Source organism: Numenius arquata, chromosome 13 (assembly GCF_964106895.1).
Source record: "Numenius arquata chromosome 13, bNumArq3.hap1.1, whole genome shotgun sequence".
NCBI classification, from domain to species: Eukaryota; Metazoa; Chordata; class Aves; order Charadriiformes; family Scolopacidae; genus Numenius; species Numenius arquata.
In genome coordinates, this window is record NC_133588.1 from 19,876,223 (window position 1) to 19,898,383 (window position 22,161).

At 38.9% G+C, this 22,161-nt stretch overlaps 1 protein-coding gene across 1 annotated transcript in view; it reads left to right on the top strand.

Annotated features, from left to right (window-relative positions):
• Nucleotides 1–22,161, top strand: part of LOC141471418 (transcription initiation factor TFIID subunit 4-like) — a 130,231-nt gene that overhangs the window by 36,600 nt on the left and 71,470 nt on the right. The window contains exons 10-12 of the mRNA XM_074157947.1: nucleotides 2,082–2,251; nucleotides 19,532–19,662; nucleotides 20,176–20,301. Coding sequence (XP_074014048.1) covers nucleotides 2,082–2,251; nucleotides 19,532–19,662; nucleotides 20,176–20,301 — 427 coding nt within the window. The remainder of the gene's footprint in view (nucleotides 1–2,081; nucleotides 2,252–19,531; nucleotides 19,663–20,175; nucleotides 20,302–22,161) is intronic.

A 22,161-nucleotide genomic window follows, 5' to 3' on the forward strand; every position in this document is an offset into this window, starting at 1 on the left:
TATTTGAACAGAGTCTTTGAAGCATGTTATGGACAACTGTGCAAATACTTTGGTTTTTCTTTCTTATTTTCAAATCAGTTGGTTTTTTGGTTGTGGTTTTTTTTTTTTGTAATTGCATGAGTGTATCTAATGAAGAGGAGAGGGAGGGGTGTTACACGAGGTTGAACATAGGAGGAGGAATCGAACTCTTAGACTACTTTAAGATGTAGCTTGTATTAGAAAGATTTTGAGAACCCATGATGCCTTAAAAATAGTATGCACGTTGGAATGTTAGATTTATCCCATAAGACTTGCAATTTAATTCAGAAAAAAGACCCAGAAATAATTACTGAGACAGTATAATTAGTATGAGCACAGTATTATGTGCCAAGAAACATGAAACTGTTAAATACTGTGGTGGGATGAACAGGGAAAGATGGACAGTAATCATCAATCTAGGCGACCACTGGATGGCATCTTTGTTCCACTGAATGACTCCTGAAAACTCAATCATCTGGACTTAAAAGTTGACTTTTCTAGGAACTTGTCTGGGGAGAATGCCAGCCCTCTTTAACATTTGTGTTTCAATATCCAAGCCCAAGCTCTTTCTCGTGATGAAGTTCCTCCAAGTCAAAAAGAAAATATTGACAGTTTTTCCCATTAGACTGAAAAAATTGGAGTCCCAACTATGATTAAAACATTTCATATCTATCTTCCATGTAACATTAAAAAAAATAATAATAGATGTACTCACAGATAGTAGTCTGCCAGTGTAAGATGGAAGGAAGTGCTTGTGTCCAGGAGTTACAGTGATGCTTTTTGTAAGTGCTGTTGCACTGAGTTTGATAATTTCATTGGAATCCTGGCTTGTGCCCAAATTAATTATTTGTTTTTAGTTCAGGCAATATTTGTTTGTTTATAACGTGATCACATATCTGTCCTCTAAATAAAAACTGCAGTAGCTAAAATGCTAAGCAGAAGGAAGGTGTAAGATTGATTGTACTTTCTTCAGCTATTAAGTAGAGACAAATAGAAACTTCTCTCAAAAATCATGTTCTTGAAGTCCAGTGTTGAAGTCAGACTCCCCAGGGCAGCAGTGCTGCCTTCACATCCTCAGAGATGTCAGGGTCCACCAGGAATCAATATAGGATTTTATTTTTTTTGACTGCACAACCTGGCTAATGGTTTGTAGTTTGGTCGGTTTTAGCTTTATTTTGGAATTCTGGGCTCAAGTCTGTTTTCCAGTAGTTTCCACTGTCTTGCATAGTTCTGAGTTTGTGTTACCATAACTACCTTTACATCAATTTGGTTTTGCCATGGTTTAAAATCCCTGCTGGATGTGGGCCTTGAGTCCTGGGTCAATTACCTTGGTACGCTCATGCTATTTCAAGCGTTGAGGTTTTTAACTCCCCAAAATTTTGGGGTTTTCCCCTTTTTCAGTTTTAGCTGCTGTTTTTCATTTGTAGCTAGAATCTTTTGAATTCGTCACTGAGTCTTTAAGTCACTGTTAGTTGTTATGTGGCTGAGTATGTTTGTCAGCTGTGATATTTGGGGCAGTTTCACTGTGGTTGGACAAGCCCAAGAGTAGTTCCATCTTCTCTGCGCTGAACGTGTAGGAGCCCAGTTTCTTTGTGGTGGCTCTTGAGACCCTCCGATGAGTGTTACATACATACCACGTGAGATGTAAAAATGGAAATTCTTTAGGCTCAGCATGCAAACCATAAAGGCAGGAGATCAGTTTCGTGACACTATCCTCCTAGTTTTCAGCATAAAAAGAATAGCCAAGTGCGCTGGCTTTGCTAGTGGTCATTGCCTTTAGTTTCCTGACCATCCTGGTTTCAATGATATCGCTGACACCTGTGTCACACCTTCTGTTACAGACAAATTATCCCTCTTCTGAAGCTTTCTGAATGCGATCAGAGAAGTATTTAGTTCTGAATCTAGAATACATTCTATGATAACGGAGACCCTAGTGGTTGTGCCTCAGGTTGGCCCAGCCACCGGGCTTGTTGCATGAGGATTACTTTTGGGGAAGCAGATAATATGCAAAATGAATATATCACATGCAGAATTATTTTTGTGTTGGGTTTTTTTCATTGTAGGGATGATGATGACATCAATGATGTTGCCTCTATGGCTGGTGTTAATCTTAATGAAGAAAGTGCCCGAATTATGGCTACCAACTCTGACTTGGTTGGAACCCAGATCCAGTCCTGTAAAGACGAGCCCTTCCTTGCTGCTATACCCCTCCATAAACGCATACTTGAAACGGGTGAGAAACGTGTCCTTGCCTTTGAGAGTGTTTCCTTTGGAGTTCTGCCATTCTGAGGAACAGAGCGTGCTTTGCACTTAAGATGTTGTTTTTTAAGAATTTTGTTATATAATTTTGTATTAGAAAACTTTCAAGGTTTTTGTGATAAAAGTAATTTAGTTATCTCAAGTTGAAAAAAAAAAATAGTATACTGGTACTCTTATACTTCATGCTTTCCCCATGTTTTTCATGTCCAAGGATCTCAAAGCTCTTTGCCAACATTAATTATTTCTCACAATCCTCCTTCATGTTTTACACATGAGAAGACTGAAAGAGAGAGGTAAAGTAAGTAGTACAGGTCACAGAGGACACCTGTGAATAACATTTCACAGAATGTTGAAGTTATCTGTCAAGATTTTCTTTCCGCCTACAAATCAGTTACTCGGTTCTTAACACCTGCATCTATTTAAGTTCATACGATTTTCTTAGAGCATTTTTTCCAAAAGGTGCATTTATTTATCCAGGCAAAAAAAAAGGTGTATTTATTTAGTCTGCCATTTGACAATAGAAGTTAAAAACTTCAGTAGAAAAAATAACTTTTAAAAATTAATGATGTTTTAAGGTTAGTAAGTATGCTCAGAATGTATTTTATATGACACACTTCATTAATATACTATATATATTGTAATACCTGAATGTATCTTTTTAAAAATAATTTTGGTAATATTTTCGGAGCCATCAGCGTCTTAAGATACTAATCTCAAATTGTTTAAATCATATATTTCTTTTGGAACTAAGCTTACGTCACAAGCTAAATTTGTAAAATTTTTAGGGATCTAGTTGTCGTAATTTTGAAGATAAGCCCAACAGCTTGTTCCAGATCAGTACAGTTGGGTTTTTAAGTCATGCGGTTACTTCTGAAATGTTATTTGTGTTTATGTTCATTGAATTAATGGAAGCCTTTTTATATTGCAGTTGCAGGCAGAGTTCTTCACTGACTTATTGTCAAGCTTCACTCTTTTAATTAGCCCCCTCTTAAGTTCTCGTTCTGAGAAGTGAGAGTTGTTTTGGGTGCTGTGGTTGCCCTGTCGCCATGATGCGGTGACGGCGCCGTGTGATGCAGTGGGGGACGCGCAGACTCTGTGCCGTGGCTCCCCAGCGAGGCTCTTGAGAAGTGTGTTTGAGGAGCTGCTGTGAGGGATGCTCACCTTACAGCTCACGCAGGTGTGAGAGAACAAAGAGGAAACAGCCGTAGAGCCGTTCAGAAGAACGGGAAATGGGTAATGAATTTGCCGTACAAGCCTTAATGAACTGCCTGGGTGTAGCAATTGCTGCACAACATGAAGCTGTAATTACAAGTGCAGGACTTACAGGAATCTGTACATACTTGAGGAGCCACAGAACCCATCACACTATTCATCGCTGCCTTGTGGGGTTTGCTCCTCGGAGGAACAAATCCCTATGGCTGTTTTTGAAGCTTTATTGGCTTTGATAATTGAAATGAAACTTTCAAAGCTTTTAAAAGCAGCTGCAGGGATTTACTTCTCAAAAGCAGTGAATCCAGAAGAGCGGCCACTCCTAGTGATCTCCTGCAGCCACTTTTAGAGCTTTATTTTGGCTTTACATGAAGCCTTTTATAGTTTTGAAAGTGGCTGTGGGGTTCACTGGTGGCTACTATCTGGGATCTATGGCTCTTGAGGAGAAAATTCCTTCAGCTGATTTTGAAGTTTTAGAAGCTTGGTTTTCACTGTGTGTGGCCAGTTCTGTTGTTTGCACGGGACCACACACAAATTTAGTAGTTTGTGCTACTGGGCACTTAAAATAACGACATTGTAAGTTCACGACAAAACTCAGGCTTGCCATGTGTCGCTGTGCCGGGACACACCAGGGCTCAGCAGAGCAGCCGTGGCCTTCGCCAGCGCTTAGGGAGCAGAAAGTGTCCCATGTGAGCCCTCCTCCTTCTGGTTTCTTCAAGCCTGTTGACAAACAGGATAAAACACGTGGTTTCTTCTTACTTTTACCTGAATATGACTTACACAGACCTTATTTTCTACCTTTATATCTATTCCTGTTTCATGTTCGCTCTAGGTTCGGGGCACGTTTGTAATGTTTCAGTAGGAGAGAGCTTTGTGCTATGTACAGCGTTAGGAAACTGCTCTTCTCGCCTTTCTCAGAAGCCAGACCTTTCAAGTTTTCTGTAGTATTAATCTCCTCCTCTCTTTTCTGAGCAAGAGCTCTGTCAAGCAACTCGGTAGTGTTCCCAAAGGCTGTTTCAGAGCTTGTGCTTCCATTCACCAGAGTTGGAATATAAACTGCTAAAGTGAGAGCAGATGCTGCACAGTCTCTGGCAGCAACCACCAGCCAAATGCCTCAAAGTTATAATGAAAGAGGTTTCTTAATATATTGTACCTTCTTATCTCTACTGTAACTTGGCAGTGATATCATCCAAAGTTTATTTTAAATCTAAATGACTAATATTATTATTGATCCTTTTAAATGGAAGGAGTAACTGGGAGGTAATTCATGCAAAGATATTCATCCGCTTCCCACACGCTTCCTTATCCAATTTTGTATCTCAGCTTTGGCTGTAACCGGTGCCATTTGTTCTGTAGGAAGCCAGGGCTGGGACTGGTTCAGATTCTCCTTTGGTGCAAAATCACGAGTGGGTGTTTCTTAGCCGATAATGTCTTTCTTTTGCTATTCCATTCAGGATCATAAAACTTCCAGCCCCGCTCCTCCTGCGTGACAGCACAGTGAGACGCACACGCAGAGCTGTAAGGCTTTTGTTTCTCTTCTGGGGAGGCGGAGAGGCAGAGGTTGATGTTCTTCAGGCATGTGCTTGCTGACGTGCATACAAACCCTTAAAACTTTCCAAGTCTTTAACTTTGTCACTAAAATGGGTTGTATTTCATTAAGGGGCAAGAGAAGCCGATTAGACCCCCACAGATAAACAATGCTGAAAAAGCCTAGCTTTTCCTTGAGATTTTATGGGAAAGAAAGAAGAAAAATAACCTTAATAATTTGTAATCGTTACACTTTTATTCATTCGTAAGCTATTTCTTGGTGGGTAAGAATGCTGTATTAGGTGGGTTTTAGATGCTGGGTTTTGACATTCTGAGTTTCCAGTGTTTGCCAAAGGGGGCAACACCTGAATGAATGAACCAATGTGACTTTGCAGGTTGTTGTAAGCATGGCAGTTTTCTCTGGCTTGCGAAAATAGAAACTCCTTGGCTTTGGAATGACTCTATTACAGCATTGTTTCTGAGAGCAGATAAAGAATTCGGCTGCACTGCATTTTCTATTTAATATTAGTCAAAGGTAACAGGACATAGTGAAGGATGGGATAAAAGGTGACGGTTTTTATATTGCCTAATATCTGTTCCCTTTTTCCATGGATTTAGTTATGTTGTGTTCTTTCCTGGGAACTCTTTGGACTGAGAGTTGGTGGTCTCTAGAACCTCCATTAGCACTTCCAAAAAACTTTTCTTTATATTTTATGGTCAACAGAGCAGGGTATCCTCACAAGCTTAGAATCTGCAGCAGCTTGTTCATTCCCATGGCTTTTGTTTTAATTCTGATTTCTTCTACTACCAGATGATGCCATTTTGCTTTTACTTGTCTATCCCTAAAATGTCACAGCTAGTGGAGAAACTTAACCATAAATTAACTGTCTTAATGCAATAATAATGAAACAGAAGTTTGGCATAATGTATTCTCTGTCCCAGATTGTTTCTTTCTCTTCACTTTCAGTGTTCTTCACCCAATTTTTCTACTTCAGTTTTTATTGTTACGGAGCACTGGCTGAATAGAATAATTATAAATGTGACATTCTAAGAAATGTGGGACTGGTTTGGCCACATTGAATACATTTTAACTGTCCATCTTGTGTTTTCAAATTATTCTTACTGAAATATATATGATAAAAATGTATTGGGAAATCATCAATTATATTTTTATTTCACGTTTGTCCAGGATTATTTTCACATCTGCATTAGGAAATCAATTTTTCTATAGCATTATTTTATGAAATACTGTATTTATGTCTGTTATCTAGCATTGTTATACATTTCCTTTGGAAAAAGTCTATTACATTGCAACACAGCCTACACCTGCAGCATTTCCTATCACAGAACTAGTACTGCATTCTCTTGCTTCATCCAGACAGATTTTTAGGCTAGAATACACATAGTGGTGCAGGCCAATTATTATGAAGCTTGAAAATGTGCTGATAAATCCAAATTCTCCTCATCCATTAGGTAAAAGGCCTACAGTCTTCCTTCAGACAGCTTCAGAGAAGTGCGGCTTGGTAGAATGAAGCCACTGTCTCTGTCAGTATAGGGTTGGGCTTGCCATAATTCATAGATTTACCTTTTTGTTATTTTACATGTCATGTATTCTTTAATTCTGTCTGATGAAATATTGATCGTTGTTGTGCCTTGATTCTTTCTTTGTTCAGTCACATTTGAATTGTGTGTCTGCTATAAAAATGCATGTTAAAATGTAAGGAAATAGTTTATCCGTGTTTTCTGTATTCTGGAGTGTATTGAATCTACTATGTGGCACCACAGTGGCAGCCCAGTATGCATGTGTAGATATTTTAAATTAATGATTTGAATACTCCTAGAGGGTATTTTATATTGCTAAACCATCTCAATGGTGATTGGGATATCCTTCATGGAACCAGGCCAGTAGATTTCAGAGCCTCTATTTAAAGCATTTGTTACTAGTTTAAGAGAGTCATTCTGTCATCCCTGTTTCATCTGTTTGTCAACAGTTGTATTTGTGTTTGAATGAGATGAAACTCTACTACTGATGATTGCTCTTTCATATACAGAGCAGTTCTGACATAAAAGTGTACCTATTTCTCGGATTGGTTTACTTTAGAGGGTTTTTATAGCTGCTTAGATTACAGCTCTTCTGGGTTCTGAAACTCTGAGCTATCAGGTTGCCTGTGAACATAATTTTTTGTTTTCACTGCTCTTTTTGTTGATGTGACTTAGTCGTTTTTATTGTTGACTTGTAACTTTTTATCCATGAGTTGACTTGCCCTCAAACCAAAATGCTCCTTTTAAAACCAGTTTTTCCACCAGCATCTTTCTTTTGGGATGACCTCCTTAAATCCCCATGGATATAACTCTTGGTTGTGTTTGGAGATAGTTCTAACACGTCCTTGTTCTGAAGCACAGCGTTTTGAAGTCGTGCATTGTCCTAATGACACGCGTGGCCCACGTGACCTGTACCTGGAGTGCTGTTTTCTGTGACTCCAGTTGCTTTTTCTCAGGAAAAAAAAAAAAGTTGTTAGGTATTGTATAACCTGAATTGCAAGTTACTGTGCATGCCTAATATGTTCACTTTCTCTAGTTCCTAGAAACGTCAGTACATCACCTGCAGAGATGTGGCAAGATGGATCCACATTCTGACATCTGGAATAGTTCTGTACCAGTGCAGGGTTAGGGGTTATTCTGTTAATATAGAACAATTTGCTAGCAATTTTATTTAGATTAGAAGGTGTGCACTGCTCCAAATCTTCTTATCAGCATCCATAGTTGTGATAATTTAGTTTCTTATGTTAAGGTTGGAGTCTATTGTACATGTTCACTAGACAATCTGGTTTTATAATCCAACTTAATTGATTGCTAAGGTTGTAGCATTATAAAACAATTATGTTATTTACATTTATTATTTCCTTTTCCAAAAAGGTGGGACTACATTCCCATCTTAGTATCAGCAGCAGTGTTGCCAAATAAACACAGCCAGTACGTGTTTCAGCAGAATGTTAAACCCTATTGTTGTTCTTTCTTTAATAGGTCCATGATTAGACTTCCTGTTTTACAAGATGTCCCAACATGTGTTGGAAGGGTCACTTCAGTACCACCCGAGAGCTTGGAGTCTGCCTTTCTCTGAAAGGTAGGGCAGCTTCCCTTCAATATTTTTTGTGTATTTCTAAGGTTTTCTTTTTATTAATCTTATTGGTTCTGCATCACTACAGAATCTGAGTTATGCTTTCAGTGGTATCACCTTTAAGTGCCAGAACTGATGTTATTTCATCAAGCAGTGATTTCTCAAAATAAATGCAGATATCTTCAAACTATGGTTATTTGTGAAGAAAATGAACCTGGTTTTTCAGGCATCATTTTCAGAGCTTTTGCTCCACCTGAACTGGGAGCATGACCGTACTATTTGCTCCCCGGAATATTTGGAGAATTCAGGTTTTGTTTTTGTCATAATACCTTGCTTTTCTGTTTTATGAAAGTAGTGGAAGCGCCTTCTTTACAAGGTCTTGCTATTTCTGGCGGGCAGTTGTGGCCTTCAGGGCTGACCAGAATACGTTGCCCAGCCTCAGAATAAGCTTGTACCTGGGAACTGAATGGCTTAAATTTCTTGGTCTCTGCAAAGGAGAGTAAAATTAAGATCATCGTTCTGTGGAGATGCATTCTCTACCAGATTCATTTATAAAGTCCATCTCATAAAGAGATTTCTGGTGATAAATACTGGGTGTAAAATAAGAACAATAAAAAGAAAACCTTAGAGAACCACTCAATATTGCAATAAAGCTGACTTACATTATCCCTATAGGCAAACTCCATGCTCTAGAGGTGGTACTAATGTCCCCAACTCTCAACACATGTTGGAACATCTTTGTGGAGGAGGAAGTCATTGATCAGTGAGCATCATCTTCAAGGATCGTTTAAGGGGGAAAAAGTAAAAGGTAATATTTTCTAAAATATGTTTAAATGATTGTTCATTATGTTTATTTGGCAATCCTGCTGCTCATACTAAGTTTGTGATGTTTTTATTTCTTTAAATTACTGAAAAACCTTATAAATTTCACTTTAGTCTTTCCTTCTCCCATGAGTTTGAAGTGCATTTGTTGCCTCCTTTATGTTCTGAGTCTACTGCTTCCACCGTCCAGGTTCTGCTGCAACTCACTGGCAGTTTGACACTTCCATGCTTATCACATGGAGAGTATTAGTCTGTGGTTTAACCAGTTTTGCAGTGTCTAGTGTTAAATAAGTCACAGCCAAATGCTGCGAAGTGTTGCACTGGTACAAAGACATTCTACTGGTAATGAAAGGGTATTTGTTTTCAGGGAAGTAGCTGCAACACTGGATGTTGTGCCCAATGAGGTACCACCATCTGTTCTTGCACAATAATATAGAAGTGCGACTTTAATATCAGCTGTCATAAACGTACAGCTATTTTGACAAAAATCAAATGACCATGTCTGATCTGGATAAACTTTGTAGCAGTGGATGATCTGGTGATGCACGGATTTGGTATTAATGGATGTGGCACAATGTCCTGATCTTGACAACTTTTCCTCTAATCCTGGACATACACAGATGAAGGTGCTGATGCTTTGAAATTCAGGTTATGCTCTTCAGCTTACCCTTCTGGTATCCTTTGTAATTCCCTGCGTTCTTTGTGCATATCCTTTCCTGCTGACGCGTCCATCCTGCCTCCTTAAGATGAGGCCTCCCGTTGAGCTAATCTGCCTGGCATCGGGCTCGTATGACAACTGTGATACCTCTTCAGACACGTCACCAACAAGACTTTCATAGTGTTGGAGAGATGGTTTCTTCAGGTGAAAAAAAAGTTGCCAAAATGCCTACATTGTTTACAGAAGTTGCTTTAAAAGAACAGAAGCACGTAGGCAAATCCTTATACATGGTGTTGCTTTTAATCCTTGTGTGGATGTGATTGAGAGCGTGCTCTGTCAGTGCCAGGGCTGAGTTACAGATGTTTTATCTGTGCCTCCATGTGTTTGTCATCTCTAACATTCTCATAAGGGTTCTTCTCCATCTCTGTCTCACCTGACATGCTGACATAATCAGATACTGCTTGTATATAGTGGTTTAGGATCTTTTGATCTTGGGCTTAGGCCAAGAAACACGTTCCTGTAGCCTACATGAAACCAGGCAGGTGATAAATCCCCAATAACCACCTCTCTGTTGTTTCCTTAAGGACTCTTACTGGTGTCATTGCCATATTTGTTATTTCTCATCTGGTCCCTCTAACGAATTCTTTTGATTTGAGGCATGTACTATTATTCATAAAAATAGCGACCATATTTTCCAGTCCTCTACAGTCACTCTGTGTTTATTCTTGAACGTTCCTGAATATCTTTGGATATGCTTATTATGTTTGTGTTGTATTTATGTTTTGAGAAAAGTAAGATTAAAAAAAAAAAAAACCATCTAACTGTAATCTGTATATTCTCATTTGACTTGTTGAGACCTGCACCTATTTCAGTTCTCGTCTCCTCTGTCTCTTACATTTTCCTCCTGCTGTTCAGTGGCTGCAGGTTTCTGGGGTTAGGGGATAGGAGCTGGATGTAGTGCTCAAAAATTCTTTGACCTTCAGTGCCTCTCTCTAAATAACTTCAGCATCCTCCCTTCTTTTAGGATGTACACCTGAAATTGCACAAAAGTAATCTTAAGGAGGAATTAGTAAAAGAGAAGGAATTAAACATCACAATTGAGGATAACCTGTTTCCTTAGCACATTGAGATTTTGATTTCTTCTAAAAGCAATCAGGTAAATATAGTTTAGTTACTGAAAAAATAGGGAAAAGATTAATAGTAGTAGCTTCTGTTCTTTCAGAGTTTACATTCTTTCTGTCCTCCCTGATCAAGCTGTAAGGATTCCCTGCTGTCTGAATACAGGTATTTTTTTTCTCCTAGATGTGCTGCTTGTATGTTCATGCTTCCATGGTTCGTGGCAACTCCTTCCATTTTCCAAGCCTCCACATACCTGTGGATAGTGTTGGTTGGTGACTGGCTCAGCTCTGTTAGAGACAAACCACTAAGGATAATAAAAAGACTATTTAAGGATGATTAATAGCTACCTTTCAGCTGTTTAATTACCTAGCTTAGAGACAGGATTTTGGAAACTGGATTGTCTGGTTATATATATTTTTGGTCAGACCTCTTCGCAAATTAGTTCTTTCTTTTTGCCAAAAAGTATGAATTATGTGTGGGTTCCCAGACGTACCCACCTGGTTGAGAATTCTTAGAGAAGTGAGGTTTTTTTGGTCATCTTACATGACTTTCATAAAAAAAGCACTAATCGTATGAGTAGAGTTAAGTAGGATTCTTGAGAAATTATTTTTCTACTTGATGAATTCTTTTGTCCTGCCCCAAATCCCACCCACTTGCATAAGAGCTTTGAATCAGCACAGAAAACGGGATCAGACATTTTGGCCTGGGTTACACATAGTTTTTACATGGATACAACTATTTCCCTGTCTCTGCTCTGTGAAAATAATTATACCAATATGACCCCCTAAAATGGAGCTATTTTTTTTGGTTTCCCTTTAGGGATATCAGATGAAATGAGAAGGTAAAAGTTCAAAACAAGCAAAAAGGGCTCTTTTTTTTTTTTTTTTTTGGCTAATGAGTAGTTAAGTTGTGGAACTCTTTGTTTTAGGATGTTGCAGGTTCAAAAAAATTACTTGAAAAATTAATGGGAAAAAGATTTCATCCTGATCTGATAGAGAGACAGATAAGATCCTCTAATTTAGGGTGGTCCTAGGCTGTATATTATCACTGCATGCTTTTTTGCTTTTTAAATAGTCTTCTAGCAGCATCTCCCACTACTGCTGTTAGAGAAAGGATGCTGCATATATTACCCAGTATGGCTTTTCTTAGCTTTTTATACAATTATATAAATATATAGATATTTATTACAGTACACTTTGTATGAAACAAGTTAAATCCAGTGTAGTACCCAAAACAAGCTGTGAGTGGTTTTGTGGTGGTGCATTCACATGGAGCTTATGACTCTTAGTTGAATCTTTGCTAAAATAATTAAGTTGGCTTTTACTATGGAGGGAGCAGGAGGAGAAGAGTATTAAAATTTGTGTAACATTTATTCAGAATTTTTATTCCTTTAGGTTACTTTACAGTTGTATGGCTGGTTATCTGTTCTTCTGCTGTGTCCTGTACTGAAAATGGCTATGTATTTTGAGGATTTTTAATCTGTAAGTTTTGGATTTATTAATTTATTTTTTAAAAGTAACTGATGTTTCACCAATTTCTCAATTTCTCAAAATGCTTCCTGGGGAATCATCTCAAGGTGGGTAGTTCTGCAGAAGTATAGAACAAACACTGCACCCAGCGAGTCTTGAGTTCTCAAGAAAACTTTTGCCCAGAAGCCAGCTCATGAGAGAATTTCTATCCTATGAGAGGAGGAATGTTCTTTTACAAACAGGCTTACTGAAGGAATTAATGTAGGACCTTCTGCTATCTTGTAAATAACAATTACATGATGATAAAAGGTCATTCTCTTTAACGAAGTGGGTTTATTACATCTGAAGGTGAACTGGAAGTGTAGCATTGAGCGGCATCAGATACCGGTTTAGAAAATCTTTCCCGTTCCAGCTCAGGCTGGTTTGGAGCTGTGGGATGTATCTGCAGTATATCTTGGCCATCTGCCCCTCGCAGAGGGGTGCTGGTTGGTACCTGCCAGAGGGAATCGGTAACCAAATCCCAGAGCGCTTGGCACTAGTTCTCTCTGCTTTGGCAGGAGACTCCCCAGCCCCTGGCACCCCGAAAGGCGCTCCAGGCTGGGGGGCTCCTCGGGGGCACCTGCCTTGGGACGGACTCTTTGGGTGAAGGTACCAACTGCAGGGTTTGGGCTTCTCCTTTCCTTGTCCTGTCTCCCAGCACCAGGCAGGCTGAATGGTACAGCAAGTCAGCATTTTATTAAATTATTTATGTATTTAGTTAGTAAGACTTAAAAGTGAAGCTTTTATTTAAAGGACTGAAAACAGAAAATTACAGCTAAAATGATCATACTGTTTCTTTTGCCTGGAATCACTAGGTTATCTCATACCCCTAGGAATCTCTAATCCGAATCATCAGAGCTAGTGATTCGTTGTTTGCACTATCACTCTGTTTAACAAGCTTTTTCTTCAGTTTTTAATACTTAAACTCTGTCTGGGGCTGTGGTAGCCCACCCCCCCAACAATACCCCCAGGGTATTTTGTACCCAAACAACCTCCTCAGTTTTTTCCTTTGTCGTGTTCCATCCCTCATTCTCTCTCTCAAGATTGGGTTTTCCCTTTGACAGTGATATGAATGCTGTATTGATGGAGTACTCTGCAGGCTGAGGCCACTGCTCTATGGGAGATGTCTCCCCTTCTTAAGCCCCCCCCGATGAGGCTGGGACAAGTAAATTCAATAATTGCCATTTCTGGCTCCTCAGGATGCCAAGGCCCTTAGTGCATTAGAGTTGTTTCCCCTTTGTGTTTAGTCAGCCTGAGAGTTAAACACTGTTGCTCAGTTTAGATTTATTAATGTAATAGTATTAGACAAAGCACCTATTGCTTTCTCTGGATTTCGTGACCTGCTCTCTGTAGGGACCACCCATGGAGTGTGTCTTCGGACGTAGAAATGGTGCTTGTCTAGTTTTGAAGGGGAACTGCTCTTCCCTTTCCCCCCAATTTTTTGGCCGTTGATCTCCAGAAGTTCCTGTACAGAGTAAGTCTTGAGCGGGGACTGTTTACCTGATCAGGTTGTATTTAATTATGTTGTACTTGATTTTATAGAGGTTAAGGTGTTTTAAATGTTTCACTGCTGACACCTGCATCAGAACTATAAAATAATCAGTTTCCCATGTCCTATTGAAGGGGAGGAATGGAGTTTAGTAAAGAATTGCATAAACTTAAACTTTATGAAGTTGTTCCTGATTTTAAGCTGCCAGTAGAGAGGTCTTCTGCCGTTCCGGCTGACCCGTGATTAGGGCAAATAGAGACTAACGATGTGTTCTCCCAATGTTTCTGCTGAAGGACAAGACAAATTCAAGCCCTAAATACATGCTGTTTAACTGTTTAAAACCAGTTCTTCAAGGTTTTTCTGTTTTAAGTGTAAACGTAAAGAGATTTTGTACAGGCACTCAATAATTTATCACATCAATAATCAGTCAGACCTAATGTTTTACAAATAATTTTTTTTATCTTTGATCTCAATCCTGTCAGTCCTCTTAAAGTATAAATTATTAAAGTAACTTTTTGATTCTTTGAAAACCTATCTGCAAAGATAGTATTTCTCTTCTGCTTCTCAAATAGGGCAGTACTCTTCCTAGGATTTATTTCAGCTTGTTTGATCAATAAAATATAATTAAACTTTTAAAGTGCAGCAGAGGCAGTACCTTTCAGATAGCTAGGCAGATGATAGCACTCTTCAGAATTTTCACTTCTTGGGACCTGAAAGTTTTCAATGACAAGGTTTAGGTGCTTTTATGTTTGTAAAAAACAATCTTGTGCTAGTGACACATATGCCAATATCAGAATAATATCGCTGAACGTTTTTTCCCTCAAGGTTTTTGGAACTTACATACAAGTTCTAACTTTCTAGAAACTCTATTGCAATATCTGAAACTTTTAAATAGAATATAGTTTATTTGTAACAAAAATATTCCAACACCCTTCCTTTGCATGCGGTCTCATATGCTGTAGATCTTTATTAAATGCTGATTGAACCATGGTTTGCTATTAAAGCTTCCAAACATGTAATTAAGAATTAAAATGCAGGTGGGCTTTGTTGTGTTGTTCTCTAAGTGTGTGGCAGATTGGAAATGTGCTTACTTTGGGGGTGGTAATCTGTGATCCCTCGTATTTTTTATATGGGATAGTGTCACTCAGCCGACTGCTTTAGTAGCATTTGATGCCTCCAAGGATGTGTTGAAACTGGTTCCTGCCACAAGTCATCAGTTCCTGATGGTCTCACGCAGCTCTGGTGTAGCAGAGATCTGGCAAGAGCACCTGAATGAACAACCTGACCTTAGTTACATCTTCAAAAAATACAGAAACTCAAATTCAAGTGGAGAGATCGGTTAATATTATAGCTTGGAGCACTGCTGTGCTCCAGCTCCATTTTTGTTGTTATCCTTGATGATGTTTTTGTCATAGCTCTAGGAAAAGTTCAGAATTACATTGCTGAAATAATGTTAAAGACTTGAAGCATATACTTGTTATCAAAAATGTCTAAATTTAACACATGTATTATTTAAAAGCAAGCAACTTCTCTCAAATTACACATTTCTTCACGTTTTACTTTTGAGTGTGTGGCTCCTTCCTGCTTTAAATGCAGAATTTTGGTCAAAAACTACAAGACGACCATGTTATCAATCTTAGAGCACATTAAGATCATCACCTAAAAGTCAGAAACAAATTCAACTTTTTTGACAAAAGACAGATGGTAGCAGCCTGCTGATAGAAATAAGGTGGGTTTTTTTTTTTGGTTTAATCTTAGTTTTCTCTTGGGTTTTGCGTTTCAGTACGTATCTAAGTATGTATGTTATGACTTCCTGTTGCAATGATCAGGTGGCACAATTAAGACCAGAATCCAGAATGCTGGGACCTAAATAAAAATACCTGTAGATGAAGCCACTGTCCAGTGACTTGGTTAGAAAGATGAATAATATATTGAGGATATTTGTGTTTTGTGATACAATATAGTATGTATAGTATTTTATATATATGTATGTATGTGTTTCTTAAAATAATAAGTTATATTTCTTTTCCCATGTCATCATCAGTCTAAGGAATCTTGGAAAGGGAAGAGAAACCTTTCTCTATTAAAGCTGAGAAAAGTAATTATGCAGACTAGAAGAGTATCTCAGGACTTTCCTATTTAGAGAACAGCATTATTTTCCTTTGATGGCAGAGAGAATTCCAGAATGCTTTTTATAAATGGGAGTGGATGAAACTCGGGAGGAGGTGTAGCAGTGAAGAAAAAAAATACTAAGACTTCAGTATAGAAACATATGAAAATTAGCAGTTTCCAGCCCTTTGCTGAGAAGTTTCTACTTGGCATTTTCTTTAAGTAGCAGAAAGCAAAAAAAGATGATCTCTAAACAAACGGTATCAAGCTTTTCCTAGGGCAGCGGGTCGCTCCCGTGGTGTGTGTGACTGCTCATGAAGTGTAAGGAGGGCAGCCTTTCCAGTGCGGGTGAGATTGTTGTTCTAGGAGCACGTTGGTCATTTCCCTGTCCTCGCCCCAGGTACAACCCCAGTGTTTAAGCCCTGTGCCAGGTCTCTGTGTGGTGTGTGGCTCCGGAACGCGCCCTGCTCCTGACACCCTGCGCTAACGGGGTTTTGACGGATGTAATTCAGGGCAGGAAAGACATGATGATGCTTCCATACGTGACGAATGCTGTGCATAAAAATTATTAAAAATTAAAATTTTGTCTTTGTAGTCTGATTTCTTGACACTAATTCAGTTTGGGGGAAATCTGTTGTGTAGTCGTTCTTCCTTAGCCTGTGTTCCAAAGCAAGCTAGCCCGAAGCGATTGAACGGTCTATTCGCCTGCCTTCTCTCTCCCTTCAGGTAACTTTTGAATCCATTGATAAATCAGCACCAATAGCCCTTCCGTGTGGGCCAGCTGACAGGAAAATCAACCGTTTTTTCCTTTTCTTTGCTCTTCTGCCTGGTTGGTGCCGGTCAGTGCTCTGGTCCAGACTGGCCGGGCTATCTCGGGGTGAGCTGACTGCGCCCGGCTGTCAAGCTGGACACATACGGACTGGGGACATGCCAGGGGGTATCCTCGGTGGATGAGGGAACTGAGGGTATTGTGGGATAATAAGGAATACGGGAGGAAGTTGGAGCTGTGCAGGAGGACAGGGATCATAGGTTGGAAGAGAACTGGAGTGGTCATCTAGTCCAAACTCTTGCTCAAAGCTGGGTCAATGTTAAATTCAGAGAAGGTGGCTTAGGGCCTTGTCTGGCAGAGTCTTAAAAACCTAGAAGGTGGGAGAGTCTACAACTATTTTGTGCAAAGTGTTCCAGTAATTAATTGTCTTCATAATGAAGAATTCTTCTCTATATCCAGTCAGAACCTCTCCTGTTTCAGTTCATGAATTTATTTCTCATTCTTCTTCCAGGCTTCCTCAATAAAGAGTCTGGCTCCATCTTCTCAATAACCTCTCCCCTAAGCCTTCTCTGCTCCAGGATCGGGAACCCTCAGGTTCTCCTCATGCAGGTCATGTGCTCCAACCCCATAACCCTCTTGGTGACTTTTCCCTGGACTCAGGTTTTTCCAAGTCTTTTTTGTGCCAGGCAACCCAAAACTGACTGCGTTATTCTAGATGTGGGCTGAGTGAAGAGCAGTTATCACCTCCCTTGATGTGTGGGTTCCCGTTGATCCCATTTTGCTGTTGATACACCCCCCTGTGCCGTTAGTCTTCATTGTTGCCAGGATGCAGTACTGGATGAAGAGGAGGCTGATGAAGAGGACGTAGGACAAGGATCTTTAGGAACCAGGCATCTTGGGGAATGGTCCTTTGACTATGGATGAATTTCTGGAGTTGAATAGGCAGAACAAGCCATATAATGGTTGAATTTGCTTAGAACAAAGTCTTTAAAATTAGGAAAACCTTTATTGTGAAAAAAACCAAGTTGGTGATAGTTCTTCATTATGAAAGGATTGTGTGTGTTCAGGGGAACTGGGGAGCTCTAGTTACACTGCTGAAATTCAACAAATTATTATTTTAACAATTATTCATTCCTACCCTTACCTAGAGTACCCGGCAGAATTTTCCGTCTCAAACCTCTTCTCTGGATACTCGTTAATTAAATTTCACTTCTTACTCGCATTTTATCTTTCAGACTGGGGTTTTTTGGTTGATAGCTTTGCTTACACATGTTTGCATAATAAAATGGTGCATGCTCAAATAGGTCTTGATATTGCAAGTCTGACTTGCAGAAATAGCTCCTGCCAATATGAATAGTCCCAGGGACTTCAAGGACTTAATTTGCATGAGTAACAGTTGCAGCATTGGGATCTTAATGCGTGTGTCTGCTTTCCATTATACGTTCAGCTTTCAGCAACTTCGGCGGAGTTCCATCTCTATTACAGAGGGCATCAAGAAATATTTAATTTTTTTTAGCTATAAAGCAAAAATCAGTTAAAAAGCATATATGCATACTGCTAAAATCCTTAAGGTAACGTGTACAATATGGAGTCAGTGATGGCTTAAGTTAGTTTATGAGATAACGACTTCAAAGAATCATTAAAAAAATTAATATCAGAAATATATGACACAGAATTCAGCTCTGGGAGGTGTGGGAATGATGTACTGTAGTGATGTAATAAAATATACATTTAAATAGACACTGCAGATCAAAAAAAAAAAATTAAAAAAGGCAGAGCTGTGGCACGGGAGAGCCGGAGGAGACAGACATTGTCCCTGTCACAGGCCGGGCACACAGACTCTCAAACATATATATTTCTAGTAGTGTTTTGCATACCCGTTAATATTTCCAAATGTTTTTAAAAGTCTTGGGTTCATTCAATGGAAAACTGATGCCGTGTAATCAGAGTATTTACTCTTTTATGGTGGGGCAAGTGCAATAGCCCATACACCATGCAACTACTGCATTTTTTTTATATATAAAATATATACACGTGTGTGTGTCCACACACGGAGTTTTCTATCCAGAAAGCAATCAAACTGGGACGACTCACACATATGTCTTTGTAAGACCTTAGATAAGTATGTATATTCGTGCATCTACAAACTTATCTTCAACACTTCGTAATTATTTTGATCAATTTAGGAATTCTTAAGTGTAGCTTATTTCTGTAGCTTTAGGTGGTTTTTTTAGTATATCAATTTATTAGATGGCAGAGTGTTTGCTTTTTGTATAAACTCAGCACAAAGTATCCAATGTCCCAATAACTAAGAATAGGTCTTTTAGCAGTGGTTGGGGGACAACTGGTAGTTTTAAATAACCATTGTTAATATGACTTTATTTCCTCATATTCAATTAATAGTGTGATGGTTTTTTTTTTTTCTAAAGAATTTAAATTATCAGTAATATGCCAATAGTGTAGGCCAAAGTGTGCTTTGGCCACAGCCTCACCTCACCCACACTGGAGTGGTTAGTGCACTAAGACTGGAGTTAACTAACTGGAGTTAACCTGCACTAATGCTTCTGGAAATAAAGGAATTACTCTTGTTTGCATAAAACAACCGAGAACTCAGAATTGTCTCATACTCTGTTATGCTCTGTTTTAGTATACTAGGATAAACTGCAGTAAAGTTTTTAAGTTCCAAGTGGTAAAAAAAAAAATGCTCTGATTTGTCTTTGAAACCTCAAAGTGCATTCACACCCCTTCCCAAGGCGTCACGAGTGTGGCACCAATGCTGCCTAAATACACCATCATGGGGTTTTCTGTTCAGAAAAATGGAGTTAGGACTTTATCTTCTTTAGAGGTTTGAGGTTTTTTTGTGGGGGGTAAGCTAATTCTCTTTTGTTTGTTTGTTTTTTGTTTTTTTTTTTTTTTTTTGCTTTAGCTAAAAAACTAGGAATTACTGACGTGCCAGCTGAGGTGGTTACTTTTATTTCCCACGCAACACAAAGCAGATTAAGAACGGTGATAGAAAAAGTGACCGTGATAACCCAGCACCGAATGGAGTCGTACAAGGTAAGTGTGTGGAGAAGGTGGTGTCAGCATTTCTGTGTGGAATTGTGTTTTCATCCACCTGTGCTAAAGTGCCTTGCATTGAGGCTCTGTTAAACTGTCTCCGCTCCTGGATTGCGACAAAGACTCTTGATTCCCCATTTGGTCTCCATTTTTTGACCGAGGTAACCATTGATTGGATCAAAATTGCTCCAATAGATAGGAATCTACAGTAACTGTAGATTAAGGCACGTTACTGACTATAGTAACATGTCCTTGCCTGTGAAAAATACTGAGATTCTACAAAAGCTACCAATTTGTCTTAAACCAGCAACTGAAGAATTCGGCTGTAAATTCTTCCTCCTAATTAAACAATGATGTTCTCCTTAAAAAGAACATTTTGAGATAAAATGCTACTCCAATTCCATTGTTAGTGGTTTGGGTTTTTTTATTGTTAGTACAGTGGAAAGATTTTAATGTATAACACCTATATTCTTTAAATGTGTGTTTTCATAAAACATTGCTTGTATTTTACAGGACGATGAGTGGTACGAACAAGCTACAGATGTCCGGTCCCAATTGAAGTTTTTTGAACAGTTGGAGCGTTTGGAAAAGCAAAGGAAAGATGAACAGGAGAGGGAAATCTTGCTAAAGGCCGCCAAGGTATCTGCTTTACTCTGGGTTTTTTGTAAGCACCCAGATGGGGTTGGTTTTGCTTCAGGAAATGTTTTAGGGAGAATGAGAGATAAAATCAGATGGGGAGACAGAATTAAAAAGTTAGGTTGCAGAAAAATATTTTTAAATTTCTGACATTCTGAGGAAAGTCCCTATCTAAGCTAAAAATAATCGTGAAGCTACGCAAGTATCTTTAAAGCAAAATAGCAGTGTTATTTCGCTTGTTAAATGAGAGAATATTACAAAATCTTACCTGGAAAATACTTGACAAATAGGAACTTCATACCACGGGCTTAAAAGATTAATGCCTCATGTTCGCATTCCAGTGAGATATTTTCAGGGAAGACAAAATTGGGGTTATCTTCTTGATATGTGAATTTATAGTGGCACGGGCCCTGTATAGAAACACACATGTAGAGTGGGGTCCCTTTAAAGGAAATCTTTGGGAGAGTCAATTCCTCGCCCCCGTGTTCCCAGTAAGGCCCAGCTGGTTGTTGCACGTGCGCGGGAGCAGAGATCTTCCCAGTCTGCCTTTGGTGGCTGGGATGGGAATGGCAGGAAGAGCTGAGGAAAGCCCTAAGCCTGCAGAAAGGTCAAAAGCCAGACTGAAATCACTGGAGGAATTTACCTTTATGTTTGACATGGTGTGTGTTGTGTTTTGTTTAAAAAAAAAAAAACCAAACAACAAACAGAACCAAGAAAGCACAGGTCTTTCTGTAGTAAACCTTGTGGTCCCCGCTGCTTTCATAGCTATTTCCAAAGCCTGGCAAATGCTGTTTGTGTGTGTCAAATTGAATGAGGTTCTGGGTCTGGGCTCATAACGGAAATATTTCTGGCAGCAGAAGGAATAGGAGTTTGCAGCTGATTCTTTTTCTTTTGTTTGGTTTTATTTCTGTATTGTGTTTTCTGCCGTAAAGAGGTACAGCTTGGGGTTGCCCTTGTTTTCAGAAAATCAATGAATACTTCTATGATATAATCTATAATAAAGTGGATCTTTACTAATTACTGTGTTAAATCATCTGCTCAAACTGACTAAATGCATGTTTATTTTCTCATCAAATTAAATTTGAAAATTAATTTCCAATATATATCTTCTATTAGCCTATTATTTTGAGTGTTCTGTATTAGCAGGACAAACCTCTTCAGTTTTTGGGGTCTTAAATTTGACTCTCGCAGGAGTAAGAGCTACTCTGTAAAAAGAATAATTACGTTAATAAAAGGAAAACTATGTTAGGTGTTGTTTGTAAAGTTAATTAGCATTTCTGGGTGACTGATTTTTATAGCGCTATAGGCTGAAGGGCTTTGTTATTGGGGAGAGAGAGCTGGAGTTTGGCAATGCGGGTTTCCTGGTCACGCTGGTTCACTGCTCCCCTCTCTTCTGAGCCTCCGCGGGATGGAGGGCAGCTTCCTACACGGAAAGGTATACCTCACTTCTGATGAGAGGAGAGCAAAGAGGGAATTACTGCGTTGAGATAATTTTCTGAATTTTTTAGAAATTTGTTATTTCAATTTTAATGATTTTAAAATAAATCTTTTTTTAGACCTGTACTCTTGCATTCCACCTCGCTGTGGTCGTAGCTCTGAATAGGGTTTTACCCTCAGCTATGCTGCTTTAACTTTCACTTTTTATTAACAAAGCTAATGTGAAAGCAAAGTGTTTCATGTTGCCAATTTAATTTCTTTAATTAAAAGTGAAAGTTATAAGCTGGTACAGCCGTGGGTGAAGTTCTAATGTCATCAATGGGGAAAAATAGGTTTAAAATTGAAACTGTTGGCACAGCAGTGGCTCTCAATAGTACAGCACCTGCAGTTGTTACTCTTAACTTTATTTAATGAAAAAAGATGAAT